This window comes from Saimiri boliviensis, chromosome 6 (genome assembly GCF_048565385.1).
Source record: "Saimiri boliviensis isolate mSaiBol1 chromosome 6, mSaiBol1.pri, whole genome shotgun sequence".
In the NCBI taxonomy this organism is placed as follows: Eukaryota; Metazoa; Chordata; class Mammalia; order Primates; family Cebidae; genus Saimiri; species Saimiri boliviensis.
In genome coordinates, this window is record NC_133454.1 from 60,932,145 (window position 1) to 60,957,696 (window position 25,552).

A 25,552-nucleotide genomic window follows, 5' to 3' on the forward strand; every position below is an offset into this window, starting at 1 on the left:
TATACTCCATTGATAGGTTGATTGGGTACAGAATTCTAGATTGGGAATGATTTTTCCTTAGGACTAGGAAGGCATTGACCCATTGTTTTCTGTGTTCCATATGTTAAGAAATGTAATGCTATTCCAATTTTTTTTTAATATATCCGTTCCTTCTCACCTTCAACCCAGACCTATTAGGATCTTCTCTTTACAATGTTTTGAAAATTTCCCAATGTTGTGTCTTGAGTGAGTTACCTATTGTGCTGGGCAGTTTGGAATTTTATGTATGCAAAGTCAAGTTCCTTAGTTCTGGAAAATATTCTTGCATCATATATGCAAGATATTAAGAGGGGAAAGAGGATGGAAATCCCAACCCTTTTTTTCCTGAAAAGTAGTTATTTGGATGGTAAACTTCCTGAATTTATCTCCTAATGGTCATATATTTACTCTTCTATTTTGTATCTTCTTCCTTCTCTGAGATGTCCTAAACTTTATTTTCTAATCTATTTAAAATAGCTTCTTCTATATTTTTAATGTCCAGAGGGGTTGGGGTTTTTTGTTGCTGACTATTCCTTTATGTCTTTCATATTAAAGACTTTCTCAAATTCTTGGTGGTCTACTCCTCTTTTAGAGTGGGACCCTAGGCTTGGTACAGTGGCTCACACCTGTAATCCCTGTACTTTGGGAGGTGGAGGCAGGCAGATCACTTGAGGCCAGGAGTTCAAGACCAGCCTTGCCAACATGGCAAAACCCTGTCTCTACTAAAAATAGAAAAATTAGCTGGGTATGGTGGTGCACACCTGTAATCCCAGCTACTGGGGAGGCTGAGGCATAAGAATCACTTGAACCCAAGAGGCGGAGGGTGCAGTGAGCAGCGATCATGCCACTGCACTCCAACCTGGGTGACAGCAAGACTGTCTCAAAAAAAAAAAAAAAAAGTGGGACCCTAAAAAGCTAATTGAAAGGTCTGTCTGTAGGGGGCAAATGGGGATTAATGATGTGTGTTTCAATCTACCGTGATCTGGCTGGCTGTTATATTGGGAAATCCACAATACTGATATTTTTAGATTTTTTTTTTCTTTTACGTAGGTAAGATTCCCTTGAGAAGGCTTGTATATTCTCTTACTCAAGGATGTAAGCCAGGCAATCAACTAACTGTGGAGGAGGGAAAGAAGTTTTACAGGGTCAACTTTCAGTGGATAAAACTTAATCCCTCCATTTTCAGTAAGGTGTCCAAGCTTTTAATTGTGCCTCATGATCTCCAGTTCACATACTATGCATTTATCCTCTTGTATCTTGTACTAGCTTTGGGGAGGGACAGTTCCTTGGTTATATAGAAAGGAAAAGGATACAGTGATCCATTTACTTTTTATGCAGTCTTTAAACCTATCCCTTTTAGCCCCATTCTTACCTCCACCTTCAGTTACCTGGTGTCACCAGTTCAACTTGAGCTTTTTGAGCGTTCTGTGATGTTAACTCTGCTTTCTATTGGTAGTTTTGGGATTCATCTTCATTAACTTTTATCTAAAGGCTTTCTACTTTCCAAAATGTGTCTCATACTTTGTTCTCTTGGGTTCTTTTAAATGTTGGTATCCTTTACTATAAAAATATTTTAGTAAGCCTTCAGAAGGGAATAGAGGCTATTTCCTTATATTCTAACTGGTAATCTGCTGGAATCTGCAAATCTTTTTTTTTTTTTTAGGCTAAAAAGACTCCATCAGACACAGGAATTTTGCAGGTCTTCCTCTTTTTCATATTCTTTGTTTTCAGCACACAGTGAGGAAACAAGAGAAAATGGGATAAATGATTTTAAAACTTACTTTTATTTTTATTGTTATACCAGGCCCTGTGGCTGACTTCTATAATCCCAGCGACTTGAGATGCTGAGGTAGGAGGATCACTTGAGCCCTGGAGTTCAAGACTGCAATTGAGCTAAGACTGCCCAATTGCACTCCAGCCTGGGTGACAGCAATACACCGTTTGCAAAAACAACAAACTTTTAAAAAATTATGTGAAGACTAATCTGTGATGTCATGATTCAAAACTATACACATAAGCATTTTAAGAATTTTTTCCTTGATTTTTGTTCTTCACTTTGCTTCTTTAAAATAAATGTGTTTTGTTTTGTTTTGTTTTTGAGACGGAGTCTTGCTCTGTCACCCAGGCTGGAGTGCAGTGGCTCCATCTAGGCTCACTGCAACCTCCACTTGCTTGGTAGCTGCCATTACAGGTACCCGCCATCATGCCCAACTAATTTTTGTATTTTTAGTAGAGACGGGGTTTTGCCATGTTGGCCAGGCTGGTCTTGAACTCCTTACTTCAGGTGATCCACCCCCCTCAGCCTCCTAAAGTGCTGGGATTACAGGTGTGAGCCACGGCGTCTGGCCTTGAGTAACATTTTATACTTGTTTTACTTTGTTACTATTATAGTAGTTATGCTGAGTGCCTGTATTCGGCCCAGTCTTAAGGACTACACACACACACACACACACACACACACGCTAAATATATATATATATATATATATATATATATATATATATATGTATGTATTTTTTTCCTACAGAATCATGCTGTTGCCTAGGCTAGAGTGCAATAGTAGCATCATAGCTATCATAGCTCGTTAACGTCTAACTCCCAGACTGAAACTCCTCAGCCTCCCAAGTAGCTAGGGCTACAGTAACACACCACGAAGCCCAGCTAATTCCTTTTTTTTTTTTTTTTTGAGACGGAGTTTTGCTCTTGTTGCCCAGGCTGAGTGCAATGGCGCCATCTCGGCTTATCGCAACCTCCGCCTGCCGGATTCAAGCGATTCTCCTGCTTCACCCTCCCGAGTAGGTGGATTACAGGTGTGCACCAACACGCCGATCTAGTTTTTTGTATTTTTAGTAGAGATGTGGTTTCACTGTGTTGGCCAGGTTGGTCCTGGCTTCAAGCCATTCTCCTGCCTTGCCTTCCCAAAGTGCTGGAATGACAGGCAGGAGCCACTGCGCCGGCCAGTACTGGAGAACGTATGGAGATTATCTTGCCTGTGCCTCGAGCTCCGGTCTAGTTTACCGTCAGGGAATACCTATTTCAGTTCTTCCTATTTTGTTCTCGAGTCTTGTTTCCTCAGAATTTACTTCCTGTACGCCGCTTTTAAATTTGCATTGTAAAATTTACCTTGGCTCTCCCCGCCTGTAAGAATGAAAGTCTGTAGAACTAAGCTAAGCAGATGGTCTTCCTCCAAAAAGGCTGGGCTGAACTTTGGTTTTGGAGCCGGTGCACAGAAAAAAGCAAAATCGGTTATCCCGACTTGACCTCAAGTTCCAAAATAAACTGCTTCCTTTCTCTGGAAAACTTCCCACGCCACACACACAACGTGTGTCGTCATTCCGATGCCTCTGGCTCCCTACCGGGAGTTGCTCTCAGCAGCTGCTGCTAGTTTCTCGGCTCCCACACCAGGGGTACCGCACGCTGAAGTTTACAAAGCACTCTGCAGCACCCCCTGACCGTGATCTTCACAGTCCTGTCGCAGGCTGGTGGCCTCAAGCAGGTGGCGGTGCCGCCTCTCAGATCCAGTGCGGCCAGGAGCGACGCCCGCAGCCCCGCCTGGCAGCGCAGCGCGGTCGGTCGCGCGCTCCCTCGGCGTGCAGGCCTCGGCTCCGCCCAGCAGTGCTCGAGCACGGCCCAGCCGAGCCGCACACACCGGATGCCACTTCATATTTGGGCCCAGAGCTCAATTCGCGCCGACGCGGTCCGCCGTCCTTAAATCTCTTCAGCCAGGATCTCTCCCCGACTGCAAAGCAACCCTAGGCGGGAGCGGCAACCTCTCACCATCAGTCTTTAAGAGCAGCCGAGCCCCAGAGGGGCGGGACACGTTAAAGCGCGCTGTCCTGCTTTACGGCACGGGTGCGCGCGTTTGCGGCAGCAAGTTTTGGCGGGAAAAACGCTGCATCTGGGTTCCTGCACTAGTGGGCAAAGGACAGCCCGGTGACGAAGGGCGGCCGGTAGGGTAGGAAAAGATTCTAAAGAAGGAGTTCGCGGTCTAGATTAGTGAGACGGGCAAGGTGGGAGAAAGTTAGCATTGACTAGCGCAGGGGATTGGAGAAACTCCTGCGGAGGGGCGGTTTTGTAGGGTGGAGAAATGTGGTACCCGGAGGTTCCCGTTGTCCGGGTGGGGGGAGTAGGCGGGGAGAAGGGACTAACCCGCTGCTGGCTAGGAACCCCTGGAGTTTAGGCGCCGTCCTTCTGGGTCCCAGCCTTTATTCCTCCTCTAGGGGCAGTCTGGCCCCGCCCCGGCGTCTGGGACGGGTGGGGTGTGGATGGGGATGGGAATTGTAACTGAGCAATTGGGTGGAGGCGCTACCGCGGCGTCTTCTGCCCTGTTCCGCCGCCTATATCCCCTTACTCTTTTCCGCAGACCCCCACCTCTCCTACCGCTTTCGCCAGTCGTTCACCAGAAAGCATGTGTCCACTACTTCTTCACCGCAACGGTTAATTTCCTCTAGGCTTGAGGGCAGAATTTCAACCTGGGGTGTGCGTGGCATGAAAAGCGATTGTGATTTACACGACAAAATGCCCACGTTTAGAATAGTTGCTCGTGGTTGAAAGACTTGGATAAATGTGGATGAGATATAAGGGGAAGGCAAGAGCTGTTATTGCTCGTGGGGAATCCTGGGGAGAGGCGGGACGCAGAGGCTTCACAGGTGGTTTTACGCTAGCCTTCCGTCTTTTCTGGATTCCTGCCTTTTACAGCCGAGGTGCTCCGTGGAATCATGGCAGTGCCCTTTGTGGAAGACTGGGACTTGGTGCAAACCCTGGGAGAAGGTGCCTATGGAGAGTGAGTTTGAGTTCTTTTACCTTGCCTTTGTTTTCTGTCTGCATATTCACCGTTTTGGAGTCTAATACTCTGGTGACTTGGTGAGTAGATGTTTTAGATCCAAGGCTTTTGGCAACTATAGTTACACAGTGGTTTGCTAGGATTAATATTTTTTTCTCCCCCCCCCCTTTTTTTTTTTTTAAAGTTTTCTTTGTAAAGAGCTGGAAGGGACACGAAGTTATTGTTTCCGTGCCCACAAATTGTTTCTCAGGGTTTAAGCTTTGTGGTTAATTGAGCAAATGAGCAGACCCCGGAGATTGCCTGCTTGGTTTCAGATCCTTGCTCTATCACAAACTGGTCGTTGTTTTGTGATCTTAGGCAAGCTTTCTAATGTCACTGTGTATTTACCCTTTGCCATCTTTAGGATGGCAATAATAGTATCTGCCCCATAGATGCTTAGAACAGTCCATTACACAGGCACATATAGTATGGGATTAATATTCTTAAAAGTATATGAGTAGAACATATAAATGTGTGATGTGGCTTAGAATTACCTCAATCTATTTTATGAAGTGTTTATTAAATGACTTGTGTGACAGCATAAGGACGTCTTTGGAGTGTTAGATATTGTATTTCACATTTCAAAAAGGAGTAGTGTCTGTTGCGAACATAGCAGAAACCATTTTCTTGGTTTCTCCCTTGTGGAGAAATTAATAAAGGTAAAATAGTTTTAGATGGGTCATGTATAACCTTTGGAAGTTTTAGAAGAAATGGAATTTTGTAATGTTAAAACTCTTTTCCTTTTTAGAGTTCAACTTGCTGTGAATAGAATAACTGAAGAAGCAGTCGCAGTGAAGATTGTAGATATGAAGCGTGCTGTAGACTGTCCCGAAAATATTAAGAAAGAGATCTGTATCAATAAAATGCTAAATCACGAAAACGTTGTAAAATTCTATGGTCACCGGAGAGAAGGCAATATCCAGTATTTATTTCTGGAGTACTGTAGTGGAGGAGAGCTTTTTGACAGAATAGGTATGGAAAAAAATTTAAGATAATTATTCTAAACAAGTTTTTAAATTTGTTTTTTAAATCTTGGGTATGCTGTTAGGTCATTGGCCTTTCAGAATTGCTCATGCAACGGTGAAATTGGAATAAATTATTTTTAAAGAATTTTTCAAACTGGTATTAATAATAAAAGCATATTTAGAGTCAATGAAAGAAAACTCCTTTCCCAAGTTATTTAAGTGATTTTGATTAAGATTGGTGTCTTAAACAATTTAAGAGTGACAAACTGTAGTTTTTATGGCACATCATAAATGCACTGTATCCTAAATGTAACGTATTGCCTATACAATTTTTTTCTTTGTAGATATTTTAGTTACATGAAATCATTGTATGTATTTACAGATCTAAAATCATAGCATGTTGTTTCCTTCTGGTTTACATGAAATAATTGAGAATTTTCTAGGATTGCTTTTTGTATGTTAAGTAAATTCTGTGTTTGCTATTAATACATAATCTTTGTAGAATTAAAGGATTGATATTACAGAACAGTGAGAAGTACATAAAATAAATCTGTGGATCTAAATTTATAATTTAAAGCTATTGTATTAACAATTAAAAACTGATACAGGTAATAGGATCTGCAGCGTGACTCGGGAGAATTGAGGGTAAAAGAAATGGAGTTAATGAGAGAGATCAAAGTATAAAAAACTGATAAAAGAACTTTTATAATAAAACTGTGTTTCATGAATGACTTCACAGGCATTAGTGGCTTTGTAGTGTGAGACTATATGATGTTTAAATCTGAGCCAGGTGTGGTGGTACATGCCTGTAATCCTAGCTACTGAGGAGGCTGAGGCAGAAGGATCGCTTGAGCTCAAGAGTTCCAGGTTACAGTGAGTTGTGATCTCACGCAAGGGCACTCCCGCCTTCCAGCCTGGGTGAAAGAGCGAGACCTTATCTCTTTAAAAAAAGTTAAATAATGAAAAGTATAATCTGTAAAAATATTTAGTGTAATTGGCTTAGATTTGCCCAGACCTCCCTTGGCATATTTCAGGAATGAAAAAAATATTAGCATAGCGTTTAGAAGAAAAAGGGGAGAATTTAAAGGATACTAAATAAAGCAGTGTTAGTATAAGAGGAAGCAGGGGCCTTAGAAGAGGGGCTTTTAAGGCATGGCTTGCATTCTTGATCTGGACGTTGGTTTTCTCTTTATATTTTTCCTGTGATATTAGTTTTGCCATCTAAGGTGGATGTGTGAGTTAAACCCTGTATCTGCTAGTGGACTTCTGAATTGTTTGTTGGCATTTGATTTTGTTTGCTTAAGTACATTCATAATGTCTAAGCTTCAAATTAAGAGGCTATATGGTTACTACCTGATTATATTTATTCAGTAAACTAACTTTCATAATTGTTTTAGAGCCAGACATAGGCATGCCGGAACAAGATGCTCAGAGGTTCTTCCATCAACTCATGGCAGGGGTGGTAGGTATAGTTGTCTCTTTCCCTTTTACTTAAAATTAGTAAGAGTAAATTACATTACCAAATTCTGGTGTGTTTCTTTCTGCCTCCCTCTTAGGTTTATCTGCATGGTATTGGAATAACTCACAGGGATATTAAACCAGAAAATCTTCTATTGGATGAAAGGGGTAAGTTTAACATTTTGTCACTGGTATCTAAATTATTTTATTATACAAGTAAAATCAAGTCTTTTGCGTTACTGGAATTTCAAGACAAAATCTGAAAAATCAAGGAAATTTTGGAGACTTAGTATATTTGGAAATCCCAAGTCTCATTATGCAATACAATTGCAAATAAAGTAGAGAAATCTGACTTAGGTGCAAGGCTAGCTCACTTTATGTATAAGAATATAAGGGTCTCACTCTGTTGCCCAGTCTGGAATGCACTCTATGATCCTGGCTCACTGCAGTCTTGACCTCCCAGGCTCAAGTGATCCTACCACTTCAGCTTCCCGAGTAGCTAGGACCAACCACAGGCAGGTGCCACCATGCCTGGCTAATTTTTAATTTTTTGTAGAGATGGGGATTTTCCTTTGTTGCCCAGGCTAGTCTTGAACTCCTGGACTCAAGCTATTTACTGGCCTTAGCCTCCCAAAGTGTTGACATTAGAGGTGTGCGCTATCGTGCCTGGCCAAGAACAGTTTAAAATAATTCTTCAATGGATTAATAAAGGGAAGTTCCTATGGAATACCCTGGACCTTAGTCTTGTCCTTTTCACTCTTTTTTATGTATGACTTGGATAAATACATAAGACATTTAGTTATATTTTATGGGTGCCATCAAATTGACAAGGATGGATAGTGAAGGCTTTAACTTGTACGATCAGAATCAAAATAGAAATGTCAACTATGAGGCAGTAGCCTGGTTTAATGCTTTTATTCTTAGTATTAGAACAGTGATTGACAAATGGTCGGCTTTTTTTTTTTTTTTTTTTTTTTTTAAACAGAGTCTTGCTCTATTGCTCAGGCTGGAGTGTAGTGGCATGATCTCGGCTCACTGCAACCTCTCCCTCCGTGGTTCTGGTGATTCTCGTGCCTTAGCCGCCTGAGTAGCTGGGATTACAAGCCCAAGCCACCATACCCAGCTGATTTTTATATTTTTAGTGGAGATGGGGGTTTTATCATATTGGCCAGGCTGATCTCGAGCTCCTAGCCTCAAGTGATCTGCCTGACTTGGCCTCCCAAAGTGCTGGGATTATAGGCATGAACCACCACACCCAGCCAATAACATGCTTTTTTCTTATATGCATGTGGATTTTACTTTTTACCCCTTTAAATTGAGTTTATATAACATAAAAATATTTATTTTTGCCGGGCATGGAAGCTCACGCCTGTAATTCCAGCACTTTGGGAGGCTCAGGTGGGCGGAGCTTGAGGTCAGGAGTTTGAGACAAGCCTGACCAGCATGGTGAAACCCTGTCTCTACTAAAAATACAAAAATCAGTTGGGCGTGGTAGTGCGCGCCTGTAGTCCTAGCCACTCAGGAGGCTGAGGCAGGAGCATCACTTGGGAGACGGAGGTTGCAATGAGCAGAGATTGCGCCACTGCACTCCAGCCTGGGTGACAGAGCAAGGCTCTGTCTCAAAAAAAAAATCTTTATTTTTATTTAAAACTTTAGAAATGCAGGTACACAAAAATTATATATAATATAAAGAAATGTAAATAGACATGTATCAATTCACCTGGTTTAAAAATAGAACATTATTCATATATAAGAATGCTCAGTGGTAGTGGTTTTAATATAAGAGAAAACTGTAAATAACCCAAATGTCTATCAGTAAATTATGAAATGGATGGCTTATAGCTATAAGCAGTGGCATGGATGAATTTCAGGTATGTAATGTTATAGAGCAAAAAGGGACAGTTGCAAAAGAGTTTATATGTCTGATTCTACTTATACAAAGTTCAAAAATATGTAAATCTAGTATACTGTTCAGGGATGTAAACCTGGAGAAAAAAAATCACACAGAAAAGCAAGGGCATAATAAAACCAAATTGAGAATAGTGGTTACCTCTAAGAAGGTGGGGGAGGGAGTGTATTTAAGGAAGTATTTACAGATTTCGAAGGACATAGAACATTGTTTTACCAAAGTGAGTGACTGTTTATTACATTGTTATTTTTTAGATCTTGTATTAACATACAAGATATAGTTAATATTTTGTTTCTATTTAGTATTTAGTAATCTTTTTAAAAAAAGAAATAAAATGTTACCAGTGTTTAACATCCTTCTGTTTATTTAAAGCTTTAAACATTCAGATACACAAAAATTCTTCGATAAAATATTATAATGAAATGTAAATAGACATGTATCAACCCTCCTGTTTATTTCATCACAAATATGTTTTCTTTCTTTTTCTAAGAGCTAATCACATTTCTAAATTTAACTTTTATTATGTGCAGTTCTCTAACATAACTATTATGTTGCAGACATAACAAAGTCCAAGGAATATTACAGTTACTCATTAGTATTTTAAGTGGTTACTACTCATAAGTAATTTGGAACTCAATCTTGGTGGTTTGTCCAGATAGTGTCATAAATAGCTGTTAAAAAGATAATCAGCTGGGTGCGGTAGCCCATGCCTATAATCCCAGCACTTCATGAGGCTGAGGCAGGAAGATGGCTTGGTCCTAGGAGTTTGAGATCAATCTGGACAATATAGACCCTGTCTTTATGAAAAATTAAAGGAAACATTAGCTAGGCATGGTGGTACATACCTGGAATCCCAGCCACTTGAGAGGCTGAAGCAGGAGGATTGATTACTTCAACCTAGGAGGTCAAGGCTACAGTAAGCCATGATCACACCCTACACTCCAGCCTTGGCAACAGAGTGAGACCATTCTGAAAAGAAAAGAAAAGAAAAGAAAAGAAAAGAAAAGAAAAGAAAAAGGTAATCACATTAGCTACCTTCTAAGTCAGATAGAGGTAAACATTTCAATGGTTTACATGTTGTGTGAATGTACTTGATTTTTAAAGAATGAGTCTCCTATTTTGAGTTTGTTTATAACTTAAAAAATAAAATAGGACAGTGATGACTTTTATAAATTTATGTAAAGGGTCAATAAAAAATTGGGTCATGCTATACCATTTTTTATGCCATTAGCTTTTTTGTCCTACTTATACACTATTTCATGTCAGTACGTATAGATATACCTTATTTTTTTCAAAACATACCTCCCATGTTTTCCATTGTACAATGTATTATAGGATTTAATCATTTATTTACAAATATTGCTATGAATATTCTTGTTTTTGAATTTGTGGGATTATTCTTATGGATATAGAAGTGGGAATTGCTAGTTCAAAGAGTGAATATTTCACATTTTAGTGTATTTTGCCAAAATGCCTTCTGAGAATAGAGGGCTTTTTCTAACTCTTAGGACTGGGTTAGATTCTGTAGTGCTTTGCTTTAAGATCCTGTGGTGGTGTATATTTTTATAATCTTCATAACAGTTTTCTATTGTCAGTCTTCACTGATTTATCTGCTACCTGCATTGGCTGGCATAGTGTCTGTCACTAAGTTGCAGTAGATACTCACTAAATATAAGTTAAGTCCTGCCTGCAATTTGTGTGTATTAAAGATGGGAAGTTAGGGTGGAGGTTTGGTTTTCTGTTTTGTTTTTTTTTTTGTAGAGTTTTTCCTCTTTTTCTCAGACTCCCTACTTTGAAGAAAAAAACAGTATTGTGATTTGTTGAATTTTGGTTGGTCTTAAGATATTTTCTTCTGCTAACTGGGTTTGTTTGCTGCTGAGAAAGTTGTGCCTAACATATTGCTGAGGTTACCTTCCTGCCCTTCACCCTACCTGATGAAGGGCTTGGCTTTGTTTTCAGCTCAAGCTTAAAGTGCTGTTTTCCAGAAGGGCAGCCCCTCTGACTCCACCTTCTTGCTTTAATACGGTCCAGACTGTTTTGCATGTTGATGATACTACTTTTAAGTTAATAGAAGAGATGAGGCCATTTTCTGCTTTTAGCATAGATGATGATAGATTTTATTTTTTTAGATTTCTTTGTGTTTATTTTGCTTATTTGAAGTTCTACAAACTTTAAGTAACATTAGTGATTTTTTTCTCAATAAAACTCATTCCTGCAAGTATATCTATTTGCAAAACATTTCTATTCAGTGCCATCTTTTTTTCTTTTGGTTTAGATAACCTCAAAATCTCTGACTTTGGCTTGGCAACAGTGTTCCGGTATAATAATCGTGAGCGTTTGTTGAACAAGATGTGTGGTACTTTACCATATGTTGCTCCAGAACTTCTGAAGAGAAGAGAATTTCATGCAGAACCAGTTGATGTTTGGTCCTGTGGAATAGTACTTACTGCAATGCTTGCTGGAGGTAAGAGCTGTTTAATCATGGTAAAACTCCTGTCCTATGAAAAGTCAGATTAGTTATTCTGAAATAAATGAAATAAACCAAGGAATTCATATTTATATAATAGTTTTTTGTTTTCTTTTTTAAGAGAGACAGTCTCACTCTGTTTCCCAAACTGGAATACAGTGAGCTATTATAATTCACTGCAGCCTCAAGCTTCTGGGCTCACCAGTCCTCTGGCCTCACTATTTCAAGTAGCTAGGACCACAGGTGCCTGCCACAAGACGTCTGGCTAAGTTTTAAAAATTTTTTGTAGAGTTAGGGTCTTGCTGTGTTGTCCAGGCTGATCTCAAACACCTGGCCTCAAGCAAGCCTTCTGTCTTCACCTCCCAAACTGTTAGGAGTAAAGGCGTGAGCCATGGCACTCAGCTTCTGTAATAGCATTTTAATAGTGTCTTGATCAGATTGTGCTGCTGTAACAAAGTATCATAGACTGCATACCTTAGAAACATCAAATTTATTTCTCACAGTTCTGGAGATTGAAAGTATGATATTAGGGGTACCAGCCTGGTCATGTTTCAGTAAGGGTCCTCTTCCTGATTTGCAGATAGCTGTCTTACTGTATGCTCACTTGGTGGGCAGCCAAGAGAGCTGAAGCAAGCCCTCTAGTTTTTTTGTTTGTTTGTTTGTTTCTTTGAGACCAGAGTCTTGCTCTGTCACCCAGGTTGGAGTGCAGTAGTGTGATCTCAGCTCACTGCAACCTCTGCCTCCTGGGTCTGGCGATCCTCCTGCTCCAGCCTCCCGGCTGGGATTACAGGCAAGTGCCATCATGCCCAGCTAATTTTTGTATTTTGAATATAGACAGAGTTTCACCATGTTGTTGTCCAGACTGGTCTCAAACTCCTGACCTCAAGTGATCTGCTCACCTCAGCCTCCCAAAGTACTGTGTTGGGTGTGTGTGTGTGTCTGTGTCTGTTGACCAGATCTTGTGAGACATTGTGTCTGAGTTTTTTTTGTTTTGTTTTGTTTTTTTGAGACAGGCTCTCACTCTGTTGCCCACTCTGGAGTGCAGTGGCACAATTCAAGGCTCACTGCAGCCTTGACCTCCCAAGCTCAAGCAATCTTCCCACCTCAGTCCCCTAAGTATCTGGGACTGCAGGCGTGCACCACCATACCTGGCTAATTTTTTGTGTTCTTTTAGAGACAGTCTTCCCATGTTACCCTGGCTGGTCTTAAACTCCTGGACTCAAATGATATGCCTACCTTGGCCTCCCAAAGTGCTGGAATTATATAATTAGTACCCTATAAAAACACAATATTGGCTGGACACATGAGCCTTTATTAGATACTAATAAGGTCTTAATAAGGGCACTAATACCATTTTTTGAGGGATGCCATTCTCAGGACCTAATCACCACTCAAAGGCCCCACCTCCAAATGCCATTGCATTGTGAGTTAGGATTTCAACATGACTTTTGAGGGGGACACAAATGTTTAGTACATTGCAAGTAGTAACTTATTTATACTCCCAAAGATTTTTTAAGATGAGGCATGCATACTTACTAAATATCACAATACTTTTCTATGAATCACGTAAACACTTTTGAAAACAAGGCTAGGACAGGAAGTGATTCATCTTTTTTTTAATTTTATTTTTTGAGACAAAGTCTTGCTCTGTTGCCCAGGCTGCAGTGCAGTGGTATGAGTTTTGATCTCTCAGCCTCAAGTGATCCTCTCATCTTAGCCTCCTGAGGAGCCAGGACTGCAGATGCATGCCATCACACCAAGCTAATTTTGTTTATTTTTTGTAGAGATGGGTTCTCACTATGTTTCCCAGGCCGATCTCAAATTCCTGGGCTCAAGCAATCCATCTGCCTCAGCCTCCCAAAGTGCTGGAATTACAGTCCTGAGCTACCATGCCTGTCCTGATTCATCTATCTTTGAAGTATCTCTAAACTTTGCAAGTTGGGATTCTTAGTTTGAAAACCATATTGAATTAATTCAAAGAAACTTTTCATGGATTTATATTATTATTTTTCCTTGAAATCTTTATAAATAAGAACATTCAAAAAAATGAACTTGCTTTGTTTTTAGAATTGCCATGGGACCAACCCAGTGACAGCTGTCAGGAATATTCTGACTGGAAAGAAAAAAAAACATACCTCAACCCTTGGAAAAAACTCGATTCTGCTCCTCTAGGTAACTGGATTATCTTGAGTGAAAGTATTGATTTCTTGGATATAAAGTCTAATGCTATTTGAATTTTTTCTTATTTTTTTTCTTTTAAATTTATGTCATGATTTTTATAAATTATTAATTATAAATAAAAATTAAGGAAAAAATAATTCTTTAGTCCCAGAACTCTGCAATAGATTTTAAAAAATATTTTGGGGAGTGTATATTTAGAGCAACTTGAATCTATGCTTTTAGGTGGTTTTCTATTTAAAAATAAATGTTTGATATGTGCTATATTTTGTTGCAAATACAGTCATTTGTTGCCTAATTACAGGGATATACTCTAACGAATGTGTCATTAGGTGATTTCATCATTGTGTGAACATCATAGAGTATACTTACATGAACCTAGGTAGTATAGCTTACCATAAATCTGAGGTATAATGGTACAGCCTATTGATCCCAGGCTGCAAACCTGTACAGCATGTTACTAAGTTACTAAGTACTGTAAGGAATTGTAACATAATGGTATTCGTGTATCTAAACAGAAAAAGTATAGTAAAAATACAGTATTATAATCTAGTGGGACTGTTATACATGTGGTACATTGTTGACTGAAGCATTAATGTGGCCTATGACTATGTGTAATGAATATATGTATACTATTTATATGTGTATACAAAATGAGATCACACTAATTTGTAAACGTTTTTGGTCTTAGTGCTCTGTGAACATTTTTCCATGACAATAATTGTAGGTCTACATCATTGTTTTAAAGGCTGTGATGATATTCTGCCATGTGGATATGCCTTACTATATTCTTCTAATCACTTTGTTGGAGATTTTTCTAATCTTCACAGATATAAAAGAGATAGGATAAGTATCTCTGTAACTTAATCATGGTACATACCCTTAAATTGTTTATTGAAATCCCCAGAAGCAAAATTGCAGGATCAACGATGTAGTTTTTATTATTATGGCTTATATTGTCAAATTGCTTCCTGAAATTTCAAACCATTTTATCACAGTCTCATCAATTTACTTTAAGGAAAAAAAACTAATAGGCCTATAAATGATAGTTTTTTATTTTAAATGTAATATTAATGAAGTTGTATACCCTTTATGTATTAGTTTTTTGTCTATTTTGCTTATTTTTGTCAAGGATATTATTTTTTTCTTATCACTTTGAAGTTTTCTTTTCTTTTTTCTTTTCTTTTTTTAACATATTGACCTCTGCATTTGTTACAAATATTTTTCACAATTTATCTTTTATTTTCATTTTGTTTTGCTATATTGACATTCAAAGCTATTATCTTGTCCTTTATGGTCTCTGACTATATTATCACTGGAAAGGTCTTCTACCTCTAGCATTTAGAAGTTCCCTAGGTTTTCATTTAGTGTTTTTATGGCTTCATTTTTACATTTAAAAATCTTTGGTCCATTAGGAAATAATTTTGATTTAGACAGCTATATGATTTTTTTCTCAAGAAAATCAAGATACCTTAGGATGGTTAGTTAGATTACTGTCTCTTAAAAAGTTATTGGTAAGTAAATGTTATTTATAAAACTGTGAATAAAGTCATAATGAGAACATGACATTGAAGTAATGAAATTCAATATTGAAAATGGATAAAAGAGGTTTCTGTATCTTTTTGTTAATCTTGTCACATGAGGAGAAACGTTTCCATCTGGCCCTTGTTCTCAGTGGCAAACAACTGAGAATCATATCAATGAAAACTTCCAAGACACAGACAACTGCATGAAATTAAAGCCGTAATTTAGTAGCTTTAATTATTTCTCTTTTCCAGAAATAATATTTAGTAAGTAAACCAACAGAAAATGTGTTTCTTACCACAAGCCATAGGCTTCTCTAATCTCTGTGACTGTTTTCGTGAATGTTGTCTAAATGTTTGTTTTTAGCTCTGCTGCATAAAATCCTAGTTGAGAATCCATCAGCAAGAATTACCATTCCAGACATCAAAAAAGATAGATGGTATAATAAACTCCTCAAGAAAGGTAATATCCTTAAACTACAAATTTGTTTATTTTTCTGTGGAAGAAAAGCTAATTGCAAAGTCATTGTCACAAGTCAACAACACAAGATAGGTATGGTCTCTGTCCTCATAGAGATTATAATGTCTAGTAGGAAAAACATATAAAAATAATTTTATTAATAATTATAAAGGAGAAAGTCAGGGTACCATAGCTAAATGTTTGACCAAGTCGTAAGGGATAGGGAAGAATTTTATTCCTGAAGAAATGACATTAAATCTAAGATTTGAAGATTAAAGGGAAGCTTGCCAGGCAAGGTAAGTGGCAGATTTAATTCTGAACAGGGGAAGCAGTATTTGAAAAATCTTTGGTTTTAGAAAGTCTAGTGCATTTGAGTAACTTGAAAGATCAGTATGGCACAAGCCATGTCTGTTGTGTTTATCATTATATCACCAGTGCTTAGCACAGTATGTGGTGTGCCATAGCCACTCATTAAATATTTATTGAGTGAATTGAGTAAACAGGGAAGTGGGAGAGGAAGAGAGGTTTGAGATGAGGCCGGAGAGATGGCTAGTGGTCAGTTTGTGGAAGAACACCTTGTAAGCTATGTTAAAGATTTTGGGCGTTAACTTAAAACCATATTTTGAGCTTCAACTAAAGACCATTGGGGAGAGACATTTGAGAGATTTTAAGCAAGAATATGACATAGTTATGTCTTTGGTTTTAAAACATCTCTCTGACTTCTGCTTTTTTCTTCCATTGTTTTTTATGAATAGGGAAAGATTCAGGACCTTCTGCTAGTTGTCTAGATATGGGAAGATGGTGGTTTGGAGTAGGTTAGGGCAACGGTATTGCAGAAATGAGATGATTCCAAATAAATTTAAAAACTAGTATTGATAGGACTGTTAGGCTGTGAATGTGAGGAGAGAGGACAATGACTAGAGATGATGAATGAGAAACATTCTGAGAGTTATTAAAGAATTAATGTTTAACTCTGTCCTCATGATCGGAAAAGAGTAAATGTTTAAACATTAGCTCTCTTTAATACTTCTCTGCATTTTTCTTTTTCCTTGTTCTAACCTAAAGTCCAATTCTCCCCTAAGGATACAGCTTCCTCCGAAGTGGTAGGTGTTTTCTTTCCCATACCCTCAAGTCTTTTGATCTGGACATGGCACAGGTGTCCTCCTTATTCTTCATTGTCACTTTCTCGCATCTTCCTGTATCTCTCTCCCTTCTAACTTTTGAACCTCAAATTAAAACATCTGCTGTACTATCACGGCAGACGTGACTCTTGATGTAATTTTTGTCATGATTCTTGGATATTTAAATATTTATTTGGATCATCCTGATATCATGACTTCACTGTTACTTGACCTTCTCTCCTATAGTGATATTGTCTTTGAACACTCTGCACTGATCAACAGTATGATTTTTTTCGGACTTCCTCCCTTAATATTCTGACTTCAACAATCCTTTGACTCTAGCTGGACTTGTAGTTAATTCATTCTATCTCTTAAGTCTCTTACCTGCTCCCTCTCTAGGTCCTTGATTCTGTCTTCACCTATCTTAAATCTTTAGGTTAGTCATTATAAATGGCTGCTTTGTATTCATCATCTTCAACTTCCTTGTCCCCTTGTCTTTTCAGCATACTTAGTGGGTAAAACCCAGTAAGTAGTTTCTGGGTTTAATCTAGTTTTCTATGTACTCCACACTTATATCTGCATAACGGATTGCAGCAGGAGAAAAATACCCAAAAACATTCACTTTAAATTCAGGATTACTAATCTCAAGAGGTCCCCGAATGCTGCCTAGCCTTTGGGCTTCATTTCCCCATGTCTTTCACTATCCTGTTATCTTAAATCACCCTAATTCCCCGTTTTTTTGTTTTGTTTTGTTTTGTTTTAAAGACAGAGATTTGCATTCACCCAGGCTGTAGTACAATGGTACCATCTCGGCTCACTTCATCCTCTGCCTCTCAGTTCAAGTGATTCTTGTGCCTTACCCGTCTGAGTAGCTGGGCCATGCTGGCCAGGCTGGTCTCAGCCTCAGCCTCCGAAAGTGCTGGGTTTATAGGTGTGCCTGGCCACCGTGCCTGGCCCCTTAACTTTTATTATCTCCTTCCCCATTCTCTCTCTCAGTTGTTCACTGTGCTTCCCATATCACTGGGAAATAGAAGCAGCCACAGGAGAACTTATGCAGGCTCCCACCACCATCTCCCCCTAACTAACTGCCTCTAAGCTCATAATATTCTCCTTTGTCCTATATTGCTGTGGATAAATTGCTACAGGTGTTAAGCCAGGTTTTTCTCTTACCTACTCAAGGACTTTGTCTAGCAATTTTTCTGTCTCCCACGTTATTAATTTTTCCTTCTCGATTGGATCTTTCTCATCAGCATACCTACATGCTTTTTCTCCCGTTTTAAAATCAAATCATAATGGTAATAAAATTCTTTTCTCTACCAGTCCATTTTCTTCACAATTGAACATTTCTAAAATTGCTTCTCATTTCTAACACTTCAAAACTAGTTTTGAATTTTTGTTACCAAGTCATAATGATTTTTGGAACATGTTGCCAAGTTCAATGTAATAGTCTACCCTTACCTATGGTCACCTGAGGTCTGAGAAAAAAAAAGAAAAATTCCAGAAGTAAACAGTTCATAGATTGATTTTATTTATTTATTTAATTTGAGACAGGGTCTCGCTCTGTCACTCAGACTGGAGTGCAGTGGCATGGTCTTGGCTTACTTCAACCTCTACTTGCTGGTCTTAAATGATCCTCCCATCTCAGCCTCCCAAGTAGCTGGGACTATAGGTGTGAGCCATTATGCCCAGCTAATTTTTGTATTTTTGGTAGAGATGAGGTCTCGCCATGTTGCTCAGCCTAGTCTCAAACTCCTGGATTCAAGCAATTGACCCACCTCAGTCTCCCGAAGTACTGGGATTATTGGCATGAGCCACAGTGCCCTACCATAGGTTTTAAATTGTGTGCTGTTCTGAGTAGCATGATAAAATCTTGTGCTGTCCTGCTTCATTTCACCTGGGATGTGAATCATTCCTTTTTCTAGTGTATTCACGTTCTATGTGTTACCTGCTTGTAACTCATTTAGTAGCTATTTTGATTATTAGATTAAAATTGACTATTAGATCGAAAGAACATATATAGGGTTTGGTACGATTCATACTTTCAGGCATCCACTTGAACATATCCTCTGTGGATAAGGGGGGACTACTGTAAACAGTTCTCAGACATCTTGTTTTATCTCGTCAGTATTTTATACAGTTGATCATGCCCTCCTCTAAACACTTTCTTCATTTGGCTTCCAGGTATTACATTCTTCTGATTTTTGTCCTTCTCACTGGTTGCTCCTTTTCAGTCTCTTTTGATGGTTTTCTTTCATCTGCTCAGCCTCCTAATACTGGAGTTCTCCAGGGCCGAATCTATGGATCTCCTTTGTTTTCTCCACACTCACTCCCTTAGTAATATTATTTGGTTTTGTGGTGCTAAAAAAAACTATATGTTGATAGTCACATTTATGTCAACCTAGACCTTTCCTCTGAATTCCGAACTTGTATGTCTTAACTGCCTTCTCAGATTTCGCTTGAATATTAAGAAGCATCTCAAACTTGATAAGTTCCAAACTGAGTTACTGATCTTTTCCTTTCAAACCTATTCCTTTTCTAAGTTTTGCCCATGTTGGTTAACAGCAACTGCATTATTCTTGTTATGCAGATCAGAAACCTTGAGTCATCCTTCATTTTTCTCATTCTCTTTTGCTTGACATCCAGTCCACCAGGTAATTGTTAACCTCTGTCTTAAAAAAAGTTGTAGAATCTGATTACCTTTTTTCACCTCTGCTGCTACCCTGTCATTCCAAACTACTATTACATCTTTCCAGAGTGTTCTGATTTAAAAATAAATTAGAATATCTCACCGTTCTACCCAAATCCTCCAATGCTTTAGTTCTCACCAATAGTATAAGCTAAAATCAGTTCATGACCTGTGAGTTCTTACTCAATTTTGTCCCATAATTACCTCTCCAACCTCACTTCTGCTTTGCCCTCCCTTGGTCATAGCTATAGTGGTCTTCTCATTGTTCTCTAAATACTCTATGCACACCTCTACCTCACTGTTTTTGTAATGAATGTTCCCTATGCCTGGAAATGCTTTTTCCCATGGGACTTATTTGCATGTCTTATTTTGGGTATTGACTTCAGTGTCACCTTTTCAATAAGCCTTTCCTGGCCATGCTATTTAAAACTGTATCCCCTTCTCTCTAATATATTTCTTAATTTTTAAAATTTTTACTATCTCGTGGACATATGCAGTCCAACACATTTCTTCATTTTATTTTCCTCCATCGTACTTACCACCATTTAGCTTACTGATTTTTAATTTTGTTTGAATTTATTTTATGTTATTTTGTCTCTCCTCAATAGAATATAGGATTTAAGAGGTAAAGGGTTTTTTTCTGTTTTGCTCACTGCTGAATACCTAATACCTAGAATAATGCCTGGCACAGAGTAGATCTAATAAAATATTGGAATGAATGGATTAATAAATAAAAAGCAGGTTTTAAAAAAAATTTAGCATGTTTAAGTGGTTTGGGTACAGATCCTGTAGAGAGGAAGAAGCTGACAGTCTAAGAGACAGGGAATAAATAACAGAGGATCGAGGTCCCTCAGGAGGTAGAAGGGTGTGGGCTCCGAAGCACGAATAGAGAGATGAACGTTCCATAGGAGAATGGAAGGAATGAAAGGATGTATAGTAATACATGTAACTTAGCAGATTTGCTGCAGACAAGTTGATGTAGTTTCTGTCTAGTGGCTTTATTTTCTCTCTGAAATGGGAAGTGGTAGTATAGGTGCTGGACAGTAGTCTCGGAAATTACAGAAAAGTGTAGTTTTGAAATGATCCTTGTGGTGAAAAGGAAAGAAGACTAGAGAAACAAATAGAATTATCTGGCAATATTGAGGTTTGGCTAGGGATTGTAACCATAAATTTATAGTGGTGTCATTTTACGTATAATCTTCATTGTAAAGCTTTTCCCGGGAATCAAAGAATGTTGGCTAGAGCAGATTCATAATAGTTATTGTTATTATCATAAATTTTTTTTTTATTTTAAAAAGTTCTAGTCCTTTAGCCAGATCTGTCGTTTTCATGGTACGTTTTTCTGTTACCCGCAAAAGATGCCATTAAGATTGTGGCCTGAGCATACTCCACACTTGGAACACGCCTACAGGTCATACTTAGGTATTGTGAAATAACCTAATTTGACAAGTGAATATTAATAACTTGACCACATTTTTTATAAAGTCGTATAGGAAGACTTTGTTTTATATCTTATAAATATTTTGTGTTAAATAGATTTAGACAGAGTTTTAATTCAAGTTACCAGTTGGGTTAATTTAAAAACATATTTGCATAGAAGACTTGAAAAGCATTTGTATTTTTTTCTATTTTAGGGGCAAAAACGCCCCGAGTCACTTCAGGTGGTATGTCAGAGTCTCCTGGTGGCTTCTCTAAGCACATTCAATCCAATTTGGACTTCTCTCCAGTAAACAGTGCTTCTAGGTAAGACTGATAAAGATTAAGTCGTTTTTGATTGTAGCACTCTCATGAAGAATAATACGTACATGTATTTTTTTATGATAATCAACATTAATGGACATAATACTGTGTGAGAGCATTTGTGTGATATAAGAAAGGCATGATAGATTTTATTTTATTAAATGTATATTTCCTTCTGTCTTAATGCCTCAGTGAAGAAAATGTGAAGTACTCCAGTTCTCAGCCAGAACCACGCACAGGTCTTTCCTTATGGGATACCAGTCCTTCATACATTGATAAATTGGTACAAGGGATCAGCTTTTCCCAGCCCACATGTCCTGATCATATGCTTCTGAATAGTCAGTTACTTGGCACCCCAGGATCTTCACAGGTGAGGGAATTTAATTGTTTAAATAAATAATGGCAGCTGTTTATTTTTTATTGTCTTAAAGTCCTTTTTTATTGTAAAAATCTTAAGATATATAACTTGTAAATCACATGTATTTTTTTGCTTAAAGAAGAAAGGGGAGGGAGGCCTTAATGCAAAAGAATTTTAAGACTAAATGGCTATGATATTACTGTCTTTAGTCATAATGGATTTATTTAGTTGTCTTCTGTTTGATATATAGAACCCCTGGCAGCGGTTGGTCAAAAGAATGACACGATTCTTTACCAAATTGGATGCAGACAAATCTTATCAATGCCTGAAAGAGACTTGTGAGAAGTTGGGCTATCAGTGGAAGAAGAGTTGTATTAATCAGGTGTGTTTCATTGATTTTCATTATATCTTTTCCTGAAGAAAAATTTAAATAGGCTGGGCACAGTGGCTCACGCCTGTAATCCCAGCACTTTGGAGACTTTGGGAGGCTGAGGCAGGTGGATCACCTGAGGTCTGGAGTTTGAGATCAGCCTGACCAACATGAAGAAACCCCATCTCTAGTAAAAATACAGAAAATTAGCTGTATGTGGTGGCACATGCCTATAATCTCAGCTACTTGGAAGGCTGGGGCAGGAGAATCACTTGAACCTGGGAGGTGGAGGTTGCGGTGAGCTGAGATCACACCATTGTACTCCAGCCTGGGCAATAAGAGTGAGACTCTGTCTCACAAAAAAAAAAAAAAAAAAAAAAAAAAATTAAATATTCAAGTAAAACCTCTCATTTGTATATTTTTAAAATACAAGCTGGGTATGGTGGCTTCCGCCTGTAATCCCAACTCTTTGGGAGGCCAGGGTGGGTGGATCACCTGAGGTCAGGAGTTCAAGACTAGCCTGGGCAACATGATGAAACCCCATCTCTGCTAAAAATACAAAAATTATCCGGCATGGTGCTATATGTCTCTAATCTCAGCTTCTGGGGAGGCTAAGGCAGGAGAATCACTTGAAACCCGTTAAGACAGAAGTTGCAGTGAGCCGAGATCACACCACTGCACTCCAGCCTGGGTGACAGAGTGAGATTCTGTCTCAAACAAACTTAAAAATATATAGTAATTAGTTAATTTGAAAAATAAACTAGTAAAATATTCTATACCTTAAGAAATAATATATATTTTTTTCTTTTAAGTTTTTTTTCTGAGCCACTAGGCCTGGCCTAAGAAATAATATTTCTTAAAAGACCTTTTTATTGTTATTAAAAATATTAGGCAGCTGGAATCATTATATTCTTTAAAACTATATATACTTAAACTGTAGACAGTAACAGTTGACTGCCTACCATGAAAGTCAAATACATTAGCAGTCCGATACTTTTTCCCATCTCCCTTTATTGCAGCTGTCAAATTTTATTGTTTGTATTATTAGAACATAGTTAAATATTGGTATTCTAAACTGTCTTTAAAGCTTTTCAGAAAAATGTTAACGTCATGAAAGACAAATAGGCCAGCTGTTTTATATTGAAGGAGGCTAAAGAGGTCTCCTGATAACTAAGTGCAATGCATGATCTTTCACTAGATCATGTATTTGAAAAAAAAAAAAAAAAAAAAAAACAGATATTGTTAGAACAATTGGGGAAATTTGAATGTGGACTGTATGTTAGGTAATGTTTTTGTATGAGCATCAGATTTCTTGGGTGTGATAATACTGTGTTTTGTAGGAGAATGTCCTTGTTCAAAAGAGAAACGTATTGAAGGAAAGTTTAAGTGAAGTGATATCTTCATTCAGTTTAAACTTTAAATGAAAGAAGGGTAAACAGCTACATAAAGACAAATAAACACACACATATCTAGGTAGATAAGACCAATGAAGAGTATATGGTTATTTATTGTACTCTTCTTTCAGTTTTTCTTTAGATTTGAGTTTTCAGAATTAAAAAGGGAAACTATTACTGTGTAGAAATCTGAGGCCAGCCTGATATTCCTCTCACCTATAGGTGATTCACTCTTTTTCAGTTAGACTCATAGAGATAAAATTTGCATAATATAAAAATCATGAGTTTAACCATTTTCAAATGTACAATGCAGTGGTTTTTAATATATTCACAAGGTTGTACAATCACCACACCTGTCTAATTTCAGAACATTGCATCCACAGGGGGAAGAAAAAAAACAAACCTCTGTACCACCTAGCAGTCACTCCTTATTCTTTCTTCCTCCATTCCTGGGCAACCTTGAATCTACTTTCTGTCTTTAGGGATTGCCTTTTTCGAACATTTTTCATAAATGGAATCTTACAGCATGTAGTCCTTTGGGTCTGTCTACTTTCATTTAGCGTAATGTTTTCAAGGTTCATGGCATTGATCAGTACTTTATTCCTTTTTATTTTGGAGACAGAGTCTTGCTCTGTTGCCCAGGTTGGAGTGCAGTGGGGTGATCTTGGCTCACAGCAACCTCTGCTTCCCAGGTTCAAGCAGTTCTCCTGCCTCAGCCTCCCACACACCTGGCTAATTTTTTGTATTTTAGTAAAGACAGGTTTTCACCGTGTTGTCCAGGCTGGTCTCAGACTCCTGAGCTTAGGCAGTGTGCCCTCTTCAGCCTCCCAAAGTTGCTAGGATTGCAGGCGTGAGCCACTGCTCCCGGCTGTTCATTTTTATGCCTGAGTAATATTCCATTGTGTGTATGTACTACATTTTGTTTATCCATTCATCCATTGATGGACATTTGGGTTGTTTCTACTTTTTGGTCATTACGAATAATACTGCTATGAACAATCTTGTACAAGTTTTTGTGTGACCATAGGTTTTCCATTTCTTAGACATGTATGGAGGAGTAGAATTGCTGGAGCATATGGTAACTCTTCATTTAACTTTTTGAGAAACTGTGATGTGATTTTTCCAAAGCACCTGTACCATTTTACATTCCCATCAATAATGTATGAGGGTTCTAATTTCTCTTCATCCTTGCCAGCACTTACTGCCCCCCCTTCTACTATAACAATCCTAGCGTGTATGAAGTATTATCTCATTTTGCTTTTGATTTTCGTTTCTCTAATGACTAATGATCTTGAGCATATTCTTATATGCTTATTGGCCATTTCTTTATAACAGTATCTATTCAGATCTCTTGTCCATATTTTAACTGGATTCTTTTTATTGTTGTTAAGAGTTCTTTGTACATTCTGGACACCAGAACCTTGTAAGATACCTGATTTGCAAATATTTTCTCCGTTTCTATGGGAGAAAATTCCTCCATTCTTTCCGTTTTCTTATTAGTGTTCTTTGATGCACACAAGTTTTAAATTTTGATGAATTCCAATGGATCCGTAATTTTTGTTGCCTATGCTTTTAATGTCAAATTTGAGAAACTGTTACCTAATATAAGATTGTAAGGATTTATACTTTACGCTTTCTTTTAGATGTCCCAGCCTCCTAAGTAGCTGGGACTACAGACTTAAAGTTTAGCTCTTATATTTAGGTCTTTGTCCATTTTGAGTTAATATCTGTATGTGGTATGAGTTAGGGTCCAAATGCAAATGTCTGTACGTGAGTATTCAGTTTTTACAGCACCATTTGTTGAAGACGTCTTTTCCAATTGAATAGTCTTGGCACCTTTGTTGAAAATAATCGGTCATAAATGTGTGGGTTTATTTCTGGACTTTTTTTTTTCCTCCCCTGTGTACTCAGTTCGTTGTTTCTTAGATCTATATGTCTGTGCTGTGCCACTACCACACTGTTTTGATGACTGTAGCTTTGTAGTGAGTTCTGAAATTAGAAAGTATGAGTTGTCCAAGTTTGTTCTTTTTTTCAAGATGTTTTGGTTATTTGTGGCCCCTTGTTTTTCTGTCTTGACTTTTAG

General features: G+C 38.1%; 1 protein-coding gene across 6 annotated transcripts in view; it reads left to right on the forward strand.

The window, feature by feature from the left end:
- CHEK1 (checkpoint kinase 1) overlaps nt 1–25,552 on the forward strand; it is a 39,896-nt gene that overhangs the window by 3,173 nt on the left and 11,171 nt on the right. The window contains exons 1-11 of one of the 6 annotated variants that reach the window (XM_074400813.1): nt 2,761–2,828; nt 4,717–4,801; nt 5,589–5,812; nt 7,203–7,267; nt 7,362–7,431; nt 11,448–11,636; nt 13,707–13,811; nt 15,708–15,803; nt 21,242–21,350; nt 21,540–21,717; nt 21,956–22,087. In XM_074400813.1, the coding sequence (XP_074256914.1) occupies nt 4,737–4,801; nt 5,589–5,812; nt 7,203–7,267; nt 7,362–7,431; nt 11,448–11,636; nt 13,707–13,811; nt 15,708–15,803; nt 21,242–21,350; nt 21,540–21,717; nt 21,956–22,087 (1,233 nt within the window). In that variant the 5' untranslated portion in view covers nt 2,761–2,828; nt 4,717–4,736. Of the gene's footprint in view, nt 1–2,760; nt 2,829–3,831; nt 4,029–4,054; nt 4,455–4,716; nt 4,802–5,588; nt 5,813–7,202; nt 7,268–7,361; nt 7,432–11,447; nt 11,637–13,706; nt 13,812–15,707; nt 15,804–21,241; nt 21,351–21,539; nt 21,718–21,955; nt 22,088–25,552 lie in introns of those variants that run through there. The other 5 variants (XM_074400811.1, XM_074400810.1, XM_074400812.1 and 2 more) reach the window with 5 other exon arrangements.